Source organism: Hemiscyllium ocellatum, chromosome 11, assembly GCF_020745735.1.
Source record: "Hemiscyllium ocellatum isolate sHemOce1 chromosome 11, sHemOce1.pat.X.cur, whole genome shotgun sequence".
Lineage (NCBI taxonomy): Eukaryota > Metazoa > Chordata > Chondrichthyes > Orectolobiformes > Hemiscylliidae > Hemiscyllium > Hemiscyllium ocellatum.
In genome coordinates, this window is record NC_083411.1 from 18,938,485 (window position 1) to 18,956,676 (window position 18,192).

At 43.7% G+C, this 18,192-nt stretch overlaps 1 protein-coding gene across 3 annotated transcripts in view; it reads right to left on the reverse strand.

Annotated features, from left to right (window-relative positions):
- Window positions 1-18,192, reverse strand: part of ar (androgen receptor) — a 209,383-nt gene that overhangs the window by 135,589 nt on the left and 55,602 nt on the right. The window contains exon 1 of one of the 3 annotated variants that reach the window (XM_060832446.1): window positions 7,028-7,092. The exons of the other annotated variants lie outside the window; for them this stretch is intronic. Coding sequence (XP_060688429.1) covers window positions 7,028-7,059 — 32 coding nt within the window. The 5' untranslated portion in view covers window positions 7,060-7,092. Of the gene's footprint in view, window positions 1-7,027; window positions 7,093-18,192 lie in introns of those variants that run through there. 3 annotated transcript variants of the gene reach the window in all.

Genomic DNA, 18,192 nt, shown 5'->3' on the forward strand with positions numbered 1-18,192 from the left:
ATTGCTTCTGTAGTTCAATATTTGGTCTATATGTGTTGTTTTCCTCCTCTTTTTCCTGTAATCGCTGGTTTGAAGTTACCCATTGGCTGTTCGCTCTACAGTGACATCTAGGAATGGCAGTTTGTTATTGTTTTCCTCCTCCTTAGTGAATTTAATGCCAGTAAGAGTATTATTGATAGTCTTGAAGGTTTCCTTTAATTTGTTTGTTTCATTTGGTGATGACAAAGGTGTCAGCCACTTAGTGGACTCAAAGTTTGGATTGGATGGTTGGCAGAGCTGTTTTGTTTGGGTCTCTACATTACAGTCTCTGCTAAGAACCCTGATATTGGAGATCCCATGGATATTCTGTTGGTCTGTCTGTGGGTTTTGTTGTTGAAGGTGAAGTGGGTGGTAAGGCATAGGTCCACTAGCTTGACTATACTGTTTTTGCCAATGAGGTTGGTGGTGTTTGGTGATTGTGTCTTCGACTCTGACATCACTTCGACTGGGACAACACTTCCATCCTAGGACAAGCCAAACAGAAAGATACACGAGAATTCCTAGGAGCATGGCATTCCAACTGGAACTCTATCAACAAACACATGGACTTGGACCCCATTTACCACTCCCTGAGAAAAAGAACAGGAAATGACATCACTGTAGGAAATGATGTCACTGCCGGAAATTACATCACCAATCCTAGGAAACTCAAACATATACATAGAAAGCGGGCCATACCACCAGTGCTTCATTCGGAGGCTCACTGAAGATGTTACCTAGTATGGTAATGAAACATCTGAAAACAAACCTTCCAGCTCAGCAAGCAAACCTACATCCAGATACATTTCCCTTATCTGTGTTCTACAGAAACCATTCCCTTCACAATATCCTTGTTAGGTCCATGCCCCCATCAATCCACCCTTCACTCTTGGCATCTTCCCTTGTCACCACAGGAAGTGTAAAACCTGCACCCACACATCGCCTCCATCCAAGGGCTTCAAGGGATCCTTCTACATCCAGCTTAAATTTTCCTGCACCTCCGCGCACATAATTTACTCTGTCTGTTGCTCCCGATGTGGTCTCCTGTACATTGGGAGACAGGACACCAACTTGTGTACGTTTCAGAGAACATCTCTGGGACACGCAGTGAACAACCCCATTGCCCTCTGGCTGAACACTTCAACTCCCTCTTCCACTCCGCCAAGGACATGCAAGTCCTGGGCAACCTCCACCGCCAGATGCTAGCCATCTGATGTCTGGTGGAAGAATGCCTTACCTTCTGCCTTGGGACCCTGCAACTACACAGAATCAATGTTGATTTCACCAGTTTCCTCATCGCAGCATTTGCAATCTTTACTTTCTCCGAGGTGGTTTCGTTCAGCCTACCTTCAAAATTTGGACAATTCTTTCTATTCGACCATTGGATGATGGATAGAGCCATCCTTCCATGGCAAATGCTATTTGACTTTACGTAGTACTTTAATTTCCTGCTGGCCAATGATGGCCCATTGTCTGTGACCAATGCTTCTTGGAGTTCATGTATTGCTAAAAGTGCTCACAGCATTTCTATTGATACCCCTGTGTTTGATGAATGAACTCTATGCACTTCCAACTATTTTGAATGGGCGTCCATAATGACTAAAAACACTGACTATGCTAGCCCTTTCAAGGGCTCAATGTGTAACCAAGTCTAGGGTTTAGCAGGCCATTCCCATAGATGTGGGGGAGTTGCTGGTGGTAGGTTTTGTCCTCATTAGCACTCTGGGCACTGACCCACCTACACAGCTATGTCTGCGCCCAATCCACCAGACATAACATCAAGCCAACATCTTCATTTCAGACACCATTGGATGACTCTGGAGGAGTTCAGCCAGTATCTGGCAGCAACCTTTTCCAGGACAATAATAAATTGCTACCCTGAATGGTGATCTGATCTTGCCAGGTCCAGAAAGGTTGCGATGACCCTTTTGTTTTCCCCATCACTATCACCTGTTTAGATTTGCCTGGACCAGATATTTTTGCACCAACAGTCCCACATTGTCAATGGTGACCGGAAGGTATCCAGAAAGTTTTGATCCAAAATGGACCTCTTCCAGTGGTGACGCCTCTGGTGGTGACTCTGCCAGCAGGAGGCGACTCAAGGCATCCACATTTCTACTTGGTTTCCCGGACAGTGTTCCAACTAGTAATTGTACACAGATAGAATGAGAGCTGTTGAATTCAATCTGAAGCTATGTGCTGCATGGCCTTGTCCTCTGAGTAGGTCTAGCAGGACTTTGTGGTCTCTTACTATTACAAATTCATGTCCATAAAGATACTGGTGGGATTTTCTCACATCAAAGACGACCACGTGGACATAATTGCACTCTGCATCGGCCAAAGCCCGGGAAGCATATATTATTGGGCGTTCCTTTCCATTGCACCATCTGTGAGCCAACACTATCCCAATACCGCATTTGGAGGCAATGCATGTCAGCACCAGATCTCGCGTGGGATCATTAAACAATGATAGCGGTTTATTAATTTCACTAAAGGGTACATCTGGCTATGATGCAAGAGTGTCCTAATAGAGGTCAGGTTGTATATGAATTTCCTATAAGAATTCACCATTCCAAGGAAAGACCTAAGCTCTGCTACACACATGGGAGCCTGGGCACCTTGAATTATCCTCACTTTATCTTCCAATGGGTGTAACCAGATCTTGTCAACTCTGTAACCCAGGTAGGTCACTTGGGGTGCCTAAAACACAACGTTTCCCTTCTAAGGCATACGCCTGCCTTGAAGAAACATCTAAAGACTAGGTCTAAGTTCTCTAAGTGCTCTTTATTAGTCTTCTTTGTTATTGGCACATCACAAAGATAAATGGCAACCTGAGGCAGATCTTGTAAACTGTTCTCCATTGCTGAAAAATGGCACAAGTTGATGATACCCCAAATGACAGTCTCATATATTGGCACAAACCCTTATGGGCATTAATTGTACCATATGTCTGGGAATCCTCAGCTAACTGTAATTTCTGTCTCATATCCAGCTTCGAGAAGGACAGTCCCCCACCAGCTTTGGGTAGAAGTCCTCTATGCGAGGGACTGGTTATTTATCCAACTGCAAAAAGCAGTTTACTGTTTATTTAAAACCCCTCAAAAAGGTGAAACCCTCAAAGGCCTCATAATTGGTACAACCGGTGCTGACCATCCCGCAATCTGTACTGGTTTGATTATTCCTTTGGCTTTCCAGCCTCCTGATTTCTGCCTCTACTTTTGCATGGAAGGCAAATGGCACCGGACAGGCCTTGCAGAATCGTGCTTCCTGGTCAACATGTAAAGTGGCCTTGGCTCTTTTGATAGTCCCTTTAATTTCCTGAAAAACGTGCAGATATTTAGATAGGACTTCATTCAAGTTGCCATTTTCTATTCGAAACATGTTGAGCCAATCAAGGTGAATCTTTCTCAATCAATTTCGCCCCATCAGATTCCCCAAGCTTTTACTACAATCAGTAGTAACTAAACCAGCTGTTTCTCATACACGATCGAAACTGAAGTTGTATCCTTAATCTGTAAAAGATTCCCCTATATATGTTCTCAGTCTCGCTGAGGTCTTATGCAGATTTAAGGGTTGGGGTCCAGAGGAGATTTTGTTAAAGACTGGTTCGGCAATCACTCATACAGCCACATTGTATCAATCTCCATTAGAACTGGGTGACCACTTAACCAGACATTTCTTTTGATTGGTTCTGGTTTGGATGTTACTAAGGAATAAAATCTGATTGAAGATTTGTAGCTCGGGTATCCGTTGTTGTGGTTCTGCTCGCCGAGCTGGAAGTTTTTGCTGCAAACGTTTCGTTCCCTGGCTAGGGAACATCATCAGTGCTGTTGGAGCCTCGTGTGAAGCGCTGCTTTGATGTTTCTTCCGGTATTTATAGTGGTTTGTTCTTGTCCATAGGACAAGCCAGACAGAGAACAGCCAGAGAATTCCTAGAAGCATGGCATTCATCCCCAAACTCCATTAACAGACACATTGACCTGGACACCATATACAAACCACTACAGCTGAAACTGACACCCGGAAACGGCAAGAACATCCATCAACAGACACATCGACCTGGACCCCACATACAAATCACTGCAGCTGAAACTGACACCCGGAAACGGCAAGAACAAACCACTATAAATACCGGAAGAAACATCAAAGCAGCGCTTCACACGAGGCTCCAACAGCACTGATGATGTTCCCTAGCCAGGGAACGAAACGTTTGCAGCAAAAACTTCCAGCTCGGCGAGCAGAACCACAGTTACTAAGGAATTTAACTGTAGGTGGGCTTTCCAGAGTGTACATTTCCCTGGACAGTGGCCTACAAGTACTGTTACTCAATTCAGGCCTAATGCGACTCTTGCTGTATCAAATCCGCATAACAGTGCAACTATAGTGGCCTGCTGGTCTGGATTGAGAAAGTTTTAAGCATTTGGCGGAGGTTTCGTTTTGTTTTCAGGTTTTGCTGAGGGCTGACCAAGTATTTCTGTTCAGGATATGTCTTGAGTGAGGCTATACAAATATCTTCACTCAAGTGGTGTCCCTCAAGCTCAGTCAGCTTGGCTCAGGAGTCCACTTTCATCAGCATATACTGTAACTCATGTATCCATTTGCCATATTTTTAAATTACAAAGCCACTTTCAGTGCCTGGTTAAAGTCCAGACAGGCTAATAGGTGCTCTTGCATGGTTACATCATTAATCCCATATACCAAACGGTCTCTTACATCTCACTAAGGGTGAAACCAAAGTCACATGCCTCTGCCAGTCATCTTAACCTCATTCAAGATCCCAGACACAGACTCCTCTGGTTCTCAAATGCCAAGTAAAACCGATAGCATCTCAGAATTAGAGGTGGTTTGAGGTCATAATACCCTTTAACTAAATCTGTCAACTTCTGGAAGGTTTTAATATCTGGTGCCTCAGGACACATTAGGCTCTTAATAACTGAAAAAGCTGCAGATCCACTCCATACTTTTCATCTGCTCCCATGTCATCTGCCTGGAAAAAATAATACATTCTTTCCACATACTGGGTCTGACTTGGTGGCAGGATCAAATGAGTCACGCTTCCCAAATAATGGCATGATGCCAGAAATGCTTACCCCAACTCAAAGATGAGTGACTGTCTTTAGGAGTGTGTAGTTTTTTTCTCTTCACCAGAGAAATAACTTTACAGAGGCTGGTTTCTGGCACCTACTCACCCTTTATTCACCCTATATATGAACTCAGCCCGAATAATCATAAAGGCCAACCTCACATCTACAGAATCCATCTACCAGGCCCGCTGTCAAGGAAAGGCCGCCAGCATTCTCAAAGATCCATCCCACCCTGGAAATGTTTTTCTGCAGCCTCTAACATCGGGGAGAAGGTAAAGAAGCCTGAACACATGCACCAACCTGTTTCAAAACAGTTTCTACCCTACTGTTAGAATACTGAATGGACTCAAACTCTGAACGTTTGCCTGAACCTGCATTTTTGTTTTTGCCACTGTTTACCGACTATTTACTATGTCACTTAACTCTGTGATCGGCCTGTATTGTTCGCAAGACAAAGGCTTTCACTGTGCCTCCGTACATGTGACAATAAATTCAATTTACACGTGCATAATACTTGACACTGATCTGGCTTCCTCAGAGCCAGCTCTCAGAGTGAACAGAACTTCTGACACTCCAGTTTATACCTGTCAGCCGGGGCTCCCTGATAAGACCCAGTTAATAGCCCCAATCAGGGTAACTCACATTCTATGAGGTCCACCTGGAAGATGTCATTACAATCACTTAGGATATTAAAGGAGGCAACAGCAGAGATAATAGGTGCTCAAAAAAAGGAGACACACAAAAAGCAGGAAACTACACTCCAGTTAGTTTGAACTCTAAAGTGGGAAAGTTGCTAGAATCAATTACAGAGGAAACAACCGAACAATTGGAAAAACATAGCTCAATCCACCTGTGTCACCATGGACTCATGAAAAGCAAATCATGCTTGACAAACTTGCTGGAATTCTTTGTGGATATAACCAGCTAGGTGAGCAATGGGGATTCAGTGGAAGTGGTATATCTAGATTTCCAGATGGCATTTGACAAGGTGCTGCATTTGAAAAGACTGATCCAGGTGCAAAGGGTTTAAGGGTAGAGTAATGGCTTGGATAGAGGATTGTTTGACTGAGAGAAAGCAGAGGGTCAGGATAAATGGGTCTTTCTCTGAATGGCTAAACTTAACCAGTGGGATATCGCAGGGTTCAGCTCTTGGACGTCAACTATTTACAATCTTATAAATGATTTGTAAGCAGGGATGGAACGTAACATGGCAAAGTTCGCAGATGATACTCAAGAACTAGATATGTCTCTGATGAAAAGCAGGAGAAACGACTATGGGGAGCAGACAGGAAAGTGAAGTTAAGACCAGGATGAAATCAGCCATGGTCATGTTAAATGATAGAATGGGCTTAGAAGGGCTGAAGTGCATACTCCTGCTCTAATTCCTGTGTTTATTCCTAATTGCACACTCAATTTGTCTTGCTGCCTTCAGCAACAGATGCACGTTGACACTAGGTACCTCTTTGATTATCACCCTTTTAGAATTGTGCCCTTCACTTCTCCATGTTCGTTCTAGCAAAATAAATTTCCCATTTCTTCACATTCAACTGCATCTGCCATTTGCCCACCCATTCCATCAGCTTGACTGTCCTTTCAAATTTTCTTTACAGATCTCAACGTTTCCAAATTTCACATCATCCATAATCCCAAAAATTGTGCCCTAAGTTATTAATACATATCAGAAAATGCAATGATTTCAATACAGATCTCAAGGCAACTCCAAAACAAACCTTGCTGAAGCCTGAAAAACATTAATTAACCATTAATCTGTATTGATTACATTTGATTTACTGATTGTCACGTGTATCTTGTTACAAAATATAGTGAAAAGTGCTGCATAGTGTCACCATTCTTAAAACACAAAAAATAAACCAAAACATTGAATATAAAGCAAGAAAAACAAAGAAATAAAGTAAGTGTCCTACTTTACAATAATTCTTGTTAAGTGCTCTGTCATGGGCTGTGGGCCTCGTGGCCAAGCAGGAATCTCCTTTGCCACACCACCGCCACTGAAACATAAATCATTCCATTTTCAGCACCATCTCGTCTCCACTGACACCCTTGCCACTATAAGTCCTAAATCATCTCAACAATACAGATGCCACCAATATTGCCGGGTATTGCACTGGCACCACCATGAGTCTACTTTGGGTGCACCTCACCGATATAGCTGCTGCTGATGATGCATGGTCTTGTAGTGGGCCCTAACTTGTCTTTACCATTGCATCCTCCTTGAATCTGCACTGGATGCAAAGCTTGCCGGAACCAAACTTGCCACTGCAGCAGCAACCATGAATCGACACTAGGACTGTCTCGATGATGTAGAAGCCGCCAAGAACCCAAACTCACCTCCCATACTGCCACCATGTGTCTATGCTGTTGGACCTATTCTAGGCAACACCTCTGGTCCCATTCGCCATCACCAGTGCTGTTACTGCAACTGAGCTCTTCACCAAGAGGTAAGTAAAATAAAACAGAAGAGAAAAAAGATGAGAGGAGAGAGAAAAAAAGGAAAGAAATGAGAAGAAAAGCAGATGCAGCTGACCAGCACCGGCTCTGAAGTATCAACACCACTCTAATCTTACCGGAAATATTTTCTGTTAGTTTGTCAATTCCATATTCATGTTGCTACTGTACCTTTTAGACCATGACCTATAGCTTTGCATTCTGTTCTGCGTCATTATGTCAAAAACCTTTGAGAAGTCCATGCACTTCCCCATCAACCCTCTACAGTGTTTCTTCAAAATTATTCCAACTGGTTAATTAAACATGATTTTGCATAAAAGAACCTTTCTTGAATCAACTAAGATTTGTCTATGTAACTATTAGTTTTGGCCCAAAGTTTGACTTCTGGATGTTTTCTCATCATGGAAGTTTAATTGACTGGCTTGCATTTGTTTGGCTTATCTTAGCTTTTTGAACAAGTGTGTAATGTTTTCAATTCTCCAGTCCTCCCTCACCATCCCCGACTCCAAGGAAGAATGAAAAATTATGGCCAGCAGCTCTGCAATTTCCATTGTGCCCTCTTTCATTATCCTATGATGGATCTCACCTGGTCCTGACGCTTATCAGCTTTAAGTACAGTTAACCAACCCAATACACCCTCCTTATCAATTTCAAACCTTTCCAAGGTCTAAATTACCTCCTCTATCACGGTTGACTGGTCACATCTGATTCCTCAGTAAAGACATAGGTGAAATATTGATTTAATATTAATTATTACAGTTCTCTCCTAAAACAATCCAAAATTCATCATATCCTCCACTTTCTCTTCAAACACGCAGCTCCTTCCAGATATATGTATCTTTCTTCAAAGTATTTATTCAATGTCCCTTGAAAAACTGTAATTGTTTCTGCCTCAATTTGTTTCAAAGCATTTCATGACATCAACAACGAAATTATTCTGAAACTGCCTTTCTTAGTTATATAATAATTTTAAATTTATGAGCCCCATCACTGACTTTTCAACTATAAAAAAAATCTTCTGTTCAAACATTCCTTCATTTGATTTTAATCTTCTCAATTATCATCTTAACTTCTCTTGATCAAACAGAAATGGTTGCTAAACTCAAGGGTTTCCTGAAATTACAATTTCCCATCTGTGGCATTACCTCAGCTCTACACTCTATTACTGCAGTGGCCTTTCAATAACAGATGAAAAGTAAAGCTACCACAGTTCTATCAGACCACAGGGCTCTCTCTCATTTGATAGCATCATGATTGGTGATTGTTTAGCCTAAGCGTCACCAACATCTTAGGTGAGGAGAGAGGTACAGAAGGAGAGTCTGATGCAGGAATTGAACCTGCACTGTTGGTATTACTAATAAGCTGTCCAGTCAACTGAGCTAGCCAACTTTCAAGTGCAAAAAAACCCCACAATATACTCAAGAACTGTAGCCTAAGTAATGTTTTAAAAATATAAACTTGTTTTGTTCCCTTCTAAGAATCTATAGTCCTAGCTATGTGTCAGTTAGGGCTCAAGTGGCAGTGCTCTTGTCTCTTGGTCAGAAATTTGTAGCTTCATGTGCCATTTTAGAACTTCAGCACAAACATCAAAACTGACACTCCACTGCAATACTGAGGGATGGCATGCATGTTTAATTTGCTGCTTTTACAATAAGTTGCTAAACTGAGGCTCTGTCCATGTTATTCTAAAAGATACTGTAGCACCACTTTGAAGAACAGCGTCACTTTCAATATTTACGCAACAATCAGCGTCACAAAAACAGATTACCATTTGTGGAGGTTTGGTGTGTTCAGATAGGCATTTCTTACATGTCATCACTTTAAATTACTTCATCGCGTGTAAAGGCTTTTAAATATCCTGTGATCATGGAAGACAATATGGAGGTGTAAATCATTCTCTTTAAAATGCAAAATATAATTGGTTCTTGTGATAGCTTTATCTGCTAGTGCCTGTACATTCACCAAATTATAGATTTAAGCCATATGAGGATTTTATTTGTTCAAACTCTGCAGTGCATTTTGATTGCAAATGCATTCCCACTTCAGAGAAATATTCCTAATCAACTGCTTCAGAGTAGTTAATATGCACTCTGGAGCATGTGGCACTTGAAACCAAACCTCCAAGACCTGCAGACTTCAGAAGGGAGGTTAAGGTGAAGGAACCCTTAGGAGGCAGGGATCATAATATGATTGAATTTACGAGAGAGAGAGAGAGAGAGAGAGAGAGAGAGAGAGAGACAGACAGACAGACAGACAGACAAAGAGAGGAGAGAGAGACAAAGAGAGGAGAAAGAGAGAGAGAGAGAGACAAAGAAAGAGAGAACAAAGAAAACTTACAGCTCAGGAACAGGACCTTCGGCCCTCCAAGCCTGAGGCGATCCAAATCCACTGTCTAAACATGTCGTCCTATTCCTAAGCATCCTATTCCTATCCCTCTGCACCTCACCTACTCATACATCTGTCCAGTTGCATCTTACATAAATCTACTGTGCCTGCCTCTATTACTTATGCTGGCAATGCATTCCAGGCACCTACCACCCTCTGTGTCATGTACTTGCCGCATGTATCCCCTCAATCTTTTCTCCTTTCACCTTGAACTCATGACCTCTTGTTATTGAATCCCTCACCCTGGGAAAAAGCTTATCTCTCTCTACCCTGTCTTTACTCTTCAAGATTTTGTAGATCTCAATCCCCCCTCAATCTCCTTTTTTCTAATGAAACCAATCCTAACCTACTCAACCTCTCTTCATAGCTAGTACCTTCCATACCAGACAACATTCTCGTAAATCTCTGCACCCTCTCCAAAGCGTCCACATCCTTTTAGTAATGTGGTGACCAGAACTGTACACAGTACTCTAAATGCCACCAAAACAATGCCTTGCACAATTTTAACATGACCTGCCAGCTCTTATACACAATACTCTGTCCGATGAAGGCAAGCATACCATATGCCTTCTGGCTCACTCTATTCACCTGTGCAACAACCTTCAGGGTACAACGGACCTGAACTTCTAGATCTCTCTCTGCTCATCAACTTTTCCCAAGGCTCTTCCGATTACTGTATAATTTGCTCTAGAATAAGACTTCCCAAAATGCATAACCTCACATTTGCCTGCATTGAACTCCATCTGCCACTTCTCTGCCCAACTCTCCAGTCTTTCTATATGCTCCTGTATTCTCTGACTGTCCCCTATGCTTTCTGCTACTTCATCAATCTTTGTGTCAACTGCAAACATTTCAACAGTGCCCTCTTCCAGATCATTTATGTATATTACAAATAACAGTGGCCCCAGCACTGATCCCTTTGGAACACCACTGGTCACCTTTCTCCATTTCGAGTAACTCTCTTCAACTACTACTCTGTGTGTCCTGGTGCTTTATCCACCTAGCTAGAACACCCGGCACATCATGTGACTTCACTTTCTCCATTAGTTTACCACGGGGAACCTTACCAAACACCTTACTAAAGTCCAAGTATATGAAATCTGCAGCCCTTCCTTCATCTATCAACTTAGTAGAGTTCTTTTGAGGAAGTGACCAAGTTGGTAAGGCACAATCTCCCCCACACAAAATCATGTTGCCTATCACTGATAAGCCCATTCTTTTCCAAATATAAATAGATTTTATTCCTCAGTACCTTCTCCAGCAACTTTCCCACCACTGACATCAGGCTCACTGTTCTGAAGTTACCTGGAGTATCCCTATTACCCTTCTTGTATAGGGGCAACCCGCCAATCCTCCAGCACCTCACCTGTGTTTAAGGATGCTGCAAAGATAACTGTCAGGGCCCTAGATATTTCCTCTCACCTCCCTCAGCAACCTGGGAAAGAACTTATCCAGTCCTAGGGATTTGCCCACCTTAATAATCTCTAGCGTACCCAACACATCTTCCCTACTTATGTCAACGTGATCCAGAGTAATCAAACGTCTATCTCTAATCTCAACATTCATCATGTCCCTCTCCTCAGTGAACATTGATGCAAAGTAATCATTCAGGATCTCACCCATTTTCTCATGTTCGACACACAGCTTTACCCTACTAGGTAGCATCTTCAGTGGGCCTCAGGCGAAGCAATACTGAATGTTCCTGCTTTCTATTTATATGTTTGGATTTCTTTGGGGTGGTGATGTCAACCATTATGGCAACCAGAACTCTATCAACAAACACATCGAGTTAGACCCCATCTACCACCTCCTGAGAAAAGGAACAGAAAGCGACTTCACCACAGGAATAACATCACCACAGGAAATAACATCACCAACTGAAGATGTTACCTAATAGGGTAACGAAACGTCTAGAAATGAACCTTCCAGCTTAGCAAGCAAACCTACATCCAAAACCTCAACCTAAGCTACAAATCTTCTCAAAACCCGCTATGAGAATGAACTAGTCAGTAATACAATGGAAGACTGCACAAGTTTCTTTAGCTATAGAATAGGGCAAAAGAGAGGCAAAAAGTAGACCTTGGACCACTGGAAAATTATGTTGGAGAGGTAGCAGTGGGAACAATGAAATGGCTGAGGAACTAAAAATTACTACACTTTGGTCTTCACGGTGGAAGACACGAGTAATATTCCAAAACTTTAAGAGAGTGAGGAGACAGAGCCTAGTATGGTGGCCATCACCAAGGAGAAAGTGCTAGATTAACTGGTACATTACTTGGAATAGATGGACTACACCCCAGAGTTCTAAGGGAGATAGCTGAAGAGATAGTGGACGCGTTAGCAGTGATCTTCCATGAATCGCTAAAATCGAGGGTCCCAGAGGACTGGAAAATTGCTAATGTGACACCCCTGTTTAAAAAGGGAGTAAGGCAAAAGTTGGAAAATTACAAACTGATCAGCCTAGCCTCGGTCGTGAGTAAGATCCTGGAATCCATTGTGAAGGATGAGCTTTCCAAATACTTGGAAGTATATGGTAAAATAAGACAAAATCAGCGTGATTTCATCAAGGGGAGGTCATGCCTGACAAATCTGCTAAACTTCTTTGAGGAAGTAATGAGCAAAGGATGTTATCTATCTGGACTTGCCAAGAGATGCAGGGGAGGAGCGAAGGACTTCTGGGAAGGTGAGTCGAACGGTTTAAAACACCCACTTCAGGCGTCGGGGCCCCATTTGCCGAGAGGTGCGAGGGAGGAACGAAGGACTTCTGGGAAGGTTTTAAGTGGATGAGATGTAAACCTGAAACCCTACACTGTAGGGCCCCCCCTTCCACCCACCTCCTCTAATGTTACTAAGAGTCTATAAACTAGGTAAGTTTTCAGGTTTCTCTTTTTTTCTCTTCCTTTGTTTAGTTCTGTGCAGGCTTTCAGAGTCACAAAATATGGATGTTAGCGCTGTTGTATGTTCCTCCTGCAGAATATGGCAGGTGAGAGACACTTTACATGTCTCTGCCGACTACATCTGTGGGAAGTGCACCCAGCTCCAGCTCCTTGAAAACAGAGTTAGGGAACTGGAGCTGGAGCTGGATGAACTATGGATCATCCGGGAGGCTGAGGGGGAAATTGAGAGAATGTACAGGGAGGTGGTCACTCCCCAGACTCAGGATGAGGACAGCTGGATTACTGTCAGGGAGAGGAAAGGGAACCGATGGTCAGAGCAGGGATCCCCTGTGACCCTTTCCCTCAGCAATAAGTATACCGTTTTGGATACTGCTGGTGGGGACAGCCTACCAGGGGAAAGCCATAGTTGTCAGGTCTCTGGCACTGAGGCTCAGAGGGAAGGGGGGAAAATAGAAAACTGCTCGTGGTAGGGGACTCAATATTTAAGATGGATTGACGGGAGATTTTGTGGTCAGGAACGGGACACTCGGAAGGTATGTTGCCTCCCTGGTGCCAGGGTTCGGGACGTCGCTGACCGGGATTACAAAATTCTGAAGGAGGAGTGGGAGCTGCCAGAAATCGTGGTACATATTGGCACCAATGATATAGTCAGCAAAGGCACTGCAGATCTGAAAAGTGACTAGAGAGAGTTAGGTTGGAAGCTGAAGAGCAGGACGAGTAGAGTAGTGTTCTCAGGTTTGTTACTGGTGCCACGAGATAGTGAGATGAGGAACAGTCAGCGGATGCAGCATAACACATGGCTGCAAGGTGGGTGCAGGAGGGAGGGCTTCAGATACCTTGACCATTGGGATACCTTCTGGGGAAGGTGGGATCTGTACATGAAAGAAGGGTTGCACCTCAACTGGGGGGGGCACAAATGTCCTGGGTGAGAGGTGTGCTCATGTGATTCGGGAGGATTGGAACTAGTTTAGTAGGGGCGTGGGAATCAGATCCACATGTCTGAGAGGGGGTCAGTTGCAGACAGACAGTGACAGGATATATTGAATCTATCAGGAAGGTTTCTCATGCGATGAAACAAAGGGATCAGTTAAGGTGTGTCTGCTTTAATGCAAGGAGTATCCGAAATAAGAGTGACAAACTTACAGCATGGATCAGTACTTGGGGCTGTGATGTTGTGGCCATAACAAAGACATGGGTTTCACAGGGGCAGGAATGATTGCTTGATGTTCCAGGGTTTAGAACGTTTAAAAAGAATAGGGAGGGTGGAAAAGGAGGAGGGGGTGTAGCATTGCTAATCAGAGAGTGCTTCACAGCTACAGAAACAAAGGTGGTGGAGGAAGGTTTGTCTACTGAGTTAGTATGGGTGGAAGTTAGGAACAGCAAGGGAACAGCCACCGCATTGGGGTTTTCTACAGACCACCTAACAGAAGTAAAAAGATTGAAGATCTCATAGGCGGGCAGATTCTGGAAAAATGCAAAAGTAGCAGGGTTGTTATTATTTCAACTTTCTCAATATCGACTGGAACCTAAGTGCAGATGGTTTGGATGGAGCAGTTTTTTGTCAGGTGTGTTCAGGAGGGTTTCCTTACTCAGTACGTAGACAGACCGACGAGTGAATAGGCCAGTTCGGATTTGGTGCTCGGCAACGAGCCAGGACAGGTGTCAGATTTCATGGTGAGAGAGCACGTTGGTGAAAGTAATCACAACTGCCTCATGTTTAGCATAGCCTTGGAGTGTGAAAGGAGCAGTTACCAAGGGAAGATAATTAATTGGGGTAAAGGAAATTAGGACGCTATCAGTCAGAAGTTGGGAAGTACAGGCTGGGAGCAACTGTTCCACAGAAAGGGCACAGCAGATATGTGTAGACTATTTAAGGAGCAGTAGTTGTGAGTGATGCACAAATGTGTTCTTCTGAGACAGGTAAGAAGGGGTAAGAGTAAGGAACCTTGGGTGACGAGAACAGAAGAACTTCTCGTCAAAAGGAAGAAGGCAGCTTACGTAAGGTGGAGGAAGCAAAGATCTAGTACAGTTTTAGAGGATTACAGGTTTGCTAGAAAGGAACTCAGAAGTGGACTGAGGAGAGCCAGGAGGGGGCACGAAAAAGACTTGGCAAGAAGAATTAGGGAGAACCCAAACGCATTTTACTCATACATGAGGAATAAGAGAACGATCAGGGAAAAGGTTGGGCCGATCAGGGATAGTGGAAGGAACTTGTGCGTGGAGTCTGAGCAGATAGCAGTAGCCCTAAATTAGTTTTTTGATACAGTTTTCATCAAGGAAAGGGAACTTGTTGTAAATGAAAACTTAGAGGAGCTGGGATACAGTCTTGACCAGATCAAGATTGATGAAGTTGATGTGCTAAAAAGTTTGGAAAACATTAAGATTGAGAAGTCCCCAGGGCCAGACTAGATTTATCCTAGACTGCTCCGGAAAGTGAGAAAGGAGGTTGATAAGCCTCTGGCGAGGATATTTGCTTTCTCACTCTCCACAGGAGTTGTACCGAAGGATTGGAAGGAGGCGAATGTTCTTCCTCTTTTCAACAAGGGCAATAGAGAAATCCCTGACAATTATAGACCAGTCAGTCTTACGTCTCTGTGGTCAGCAAAGTTTTGGAAAGAATTCTGAGGGATCGGATTTATGACATTTTGGCAAAGCATAGTATGATTAAAGGCAGTCAGCATGGCTTTGTGAGGGGTAGGTCATGCCTCACAAATCTAATGGAGTTCTTTGAGATCAACGACGGTCGAGCAGTGGATGTAGTGTATATGGACTTCAGAGCTGAAAATGTGTTGCTGGTTAAAGCACAGCAGGTTAGGCAGCATCCAAGGAACAGGAAATTCGACGTTTCGGGCATAAGCCCTTCTTCAGGAATGAGGAGAGGGTGCCAGGCAGGCTAAGATAAAAGGTAGGGAGGAGGGACTTGGGGGAGGGGTGATGGAGATGTGATAGGTGGAAGGAGGTCAAGGTGAGGGTGATAGGCCGGAGTGGGGTGGGGGCGGAGTGGGGTGGGGGCGGAGAGGTCAGGAAGAGGATTGCAGGTTAGGAGGGCGGTGCTGAGTTCAAGGGAATCGACTGAGACAAGGTGGGGGGGGAGGGGAAATGAGGAAACTGGAGAAATCCGAGTTCATCCCTTGTGGCTGGAGGGTTCCCAGGCAGAAGATGAGGCGCCTTCATCTTCAGCAAGGCATTTGATAGGGTTCTCCGTAGTAGGCTCATTCATAAAGTCAGGAATTATGGGATACAGGGAGATTTGGCTATCTGGATTCAAAATGGGCTGGCTGACAGAAGGGAGAGTGTGGTTAAGATGGAAAGTATTCTGCCTGGAGGTCAGTGTTGAGTGGGTTCCTGCAGGGCTCTGTTCTTGGGCCTCTGCTCTTTGTAGTTTTTATAAGTGACTTGGACAAGGAAGTTGAGGGGTGGGTTAGTAAATTTGCAGATGACAAAGGTTGGAGGTGTCGTCGATAGTATAGAGGGCTACTGCAGGCTGCAGCGCGACATAGACAGGATGCAGAGCTGGGCTGAGAAATGACAGATGGAATTCAACCTGGAAAAATGCAAAGTGATGCTGAATATAGGATTAAAGACAGGATTCTTGGCAGTGTGGAGGAACAGAGGGATCTGGGTGTGCAAGTAAATAGATCCCTCAAAGTTGCCACCCAAGTGGATAGGATTGTTAAGAAAGCATATTGTGTTTTGGCTTTCATTAACAGGGGGATTGAGCTTAAGAGTCGCGAGGTTTTGCTGCAGCTCTACAAGTCCCTGGTGAGACCACACTTGGATTATGATGTTCAATTCTGGTCGCCCTACTAGAGGAAAGATACAGAGGCTTTTGGAGAGGTGCAAAGAAGGTTTACAAGGATGCTGCCTGGTCTGGAGGGCTTGCCTCATGAAGAAAGGTTGAATAAGCTTGGACTTTTCTCTCTGGAGAGAAGGAGGAAGAGAGGAGACCTGATCGAGGTGTACAAAATAATGAAGTGAATAAATAGAATCAACAACCAGAGACTTTTCCCCAGGGCAGGATTGACTGGTACAAGAAGTCATAGTTTGAAGATATTAGGAGGAAGGTTTGAAGGAGACGTCAGAGGTAGTTCTTTAAGCAGAGAGTTGCGAATGCATGGAATGCATTGCCAGCTGTGGTAGTGGAAGCAGAGTCAATGGGGACATTTAAGTGACTGCTGGGCATGTATATGGATAGCAGTGAGTTGAGGAGTGCGTATTTTACATTATGATTAAATCTCGGCACAACAACGTGGGCCAAAGGGCCTGTTCTGTGCTGTACTTTCCTATGTTCTATGTTCTAAGGCCTTTGAAAAGGTGCCGCATAGGTGGCTGCTGAATACAATAAGGGTCTATGGTGTTTGGGCAAGTTGCAAGCATGGATAGAAGCTTGACAGTAAGCAGAGAATGGGGGTAAAAGGGTCTTTCACAGGATGGCAGTCAGTGACAGGTAGTGTTTTGCAAAGCTTGGTTTTGGGACCACAATTTTTTCACTTTATACATTACGATTTAGATGAAGGAACTGAGGGCATTCTGGCAGACAATACAAAGATAGATACAGAGACAAGCAGCAGGAGGCAGGGAGATTGCAGAAGGATTTGGACAGGTCAGAAGAGTGTATAATGAAGTGGCAAATGGACTACAATGTGGGAAAATGAGAGGTCATGCACTTTGTTAAGAAGAATAGAAGTATGGGAGAAGCATATTTTCTAAATGGGGAGAAAATTCAGACCTGTGAAGTTCAAAGAGACTTGGGAGTTGAGTCCAGAATTCTCTCAAGGTAAACTTACAGATTGAATCAGTTGTTAGGAAGGCAGATGCAATGACGGCATCTATTTTGAGAGGACTTGAATATAAAAGCAGGGACGTACTTCTGAGGCTCTAAAAGGCTCTGGTCAGAACACATTTGAGTACTGTGTGCAGTTTCGGACCCCATATCTCAAGAACGATGTACTGGCGTGCAACATGTTCACAGGAGGTTCCTAAGAATGGTCTCAGAATGAAAAGCTTAACATATGAAATGTTTGAGGACTCTGGGTCTATACTCAATGGAGTTTAGGAAGATGAAGTGGGATCTAATTGAAACGTTCAGAATATTGAATGACTGGACAGGGTGGGTGTTGGGAAGATGTTGCCATTGATACGAGAGACTAGGACCCGAGGGCATAGCCTTATAGTAAAGGGAAGACCTTTTAGAACGGAGGAACTTATTCAAACAAAGAGTGGTGAATCAATGGAATTCACTACCACAGAAACCTGTGGAGGCCAAGTCATTAAATATATTTAAGAGAGAGATAGATAGGTTCTTGATTGTCAAGGGGGTCAAGGTGGAAGGGGAGAAAACT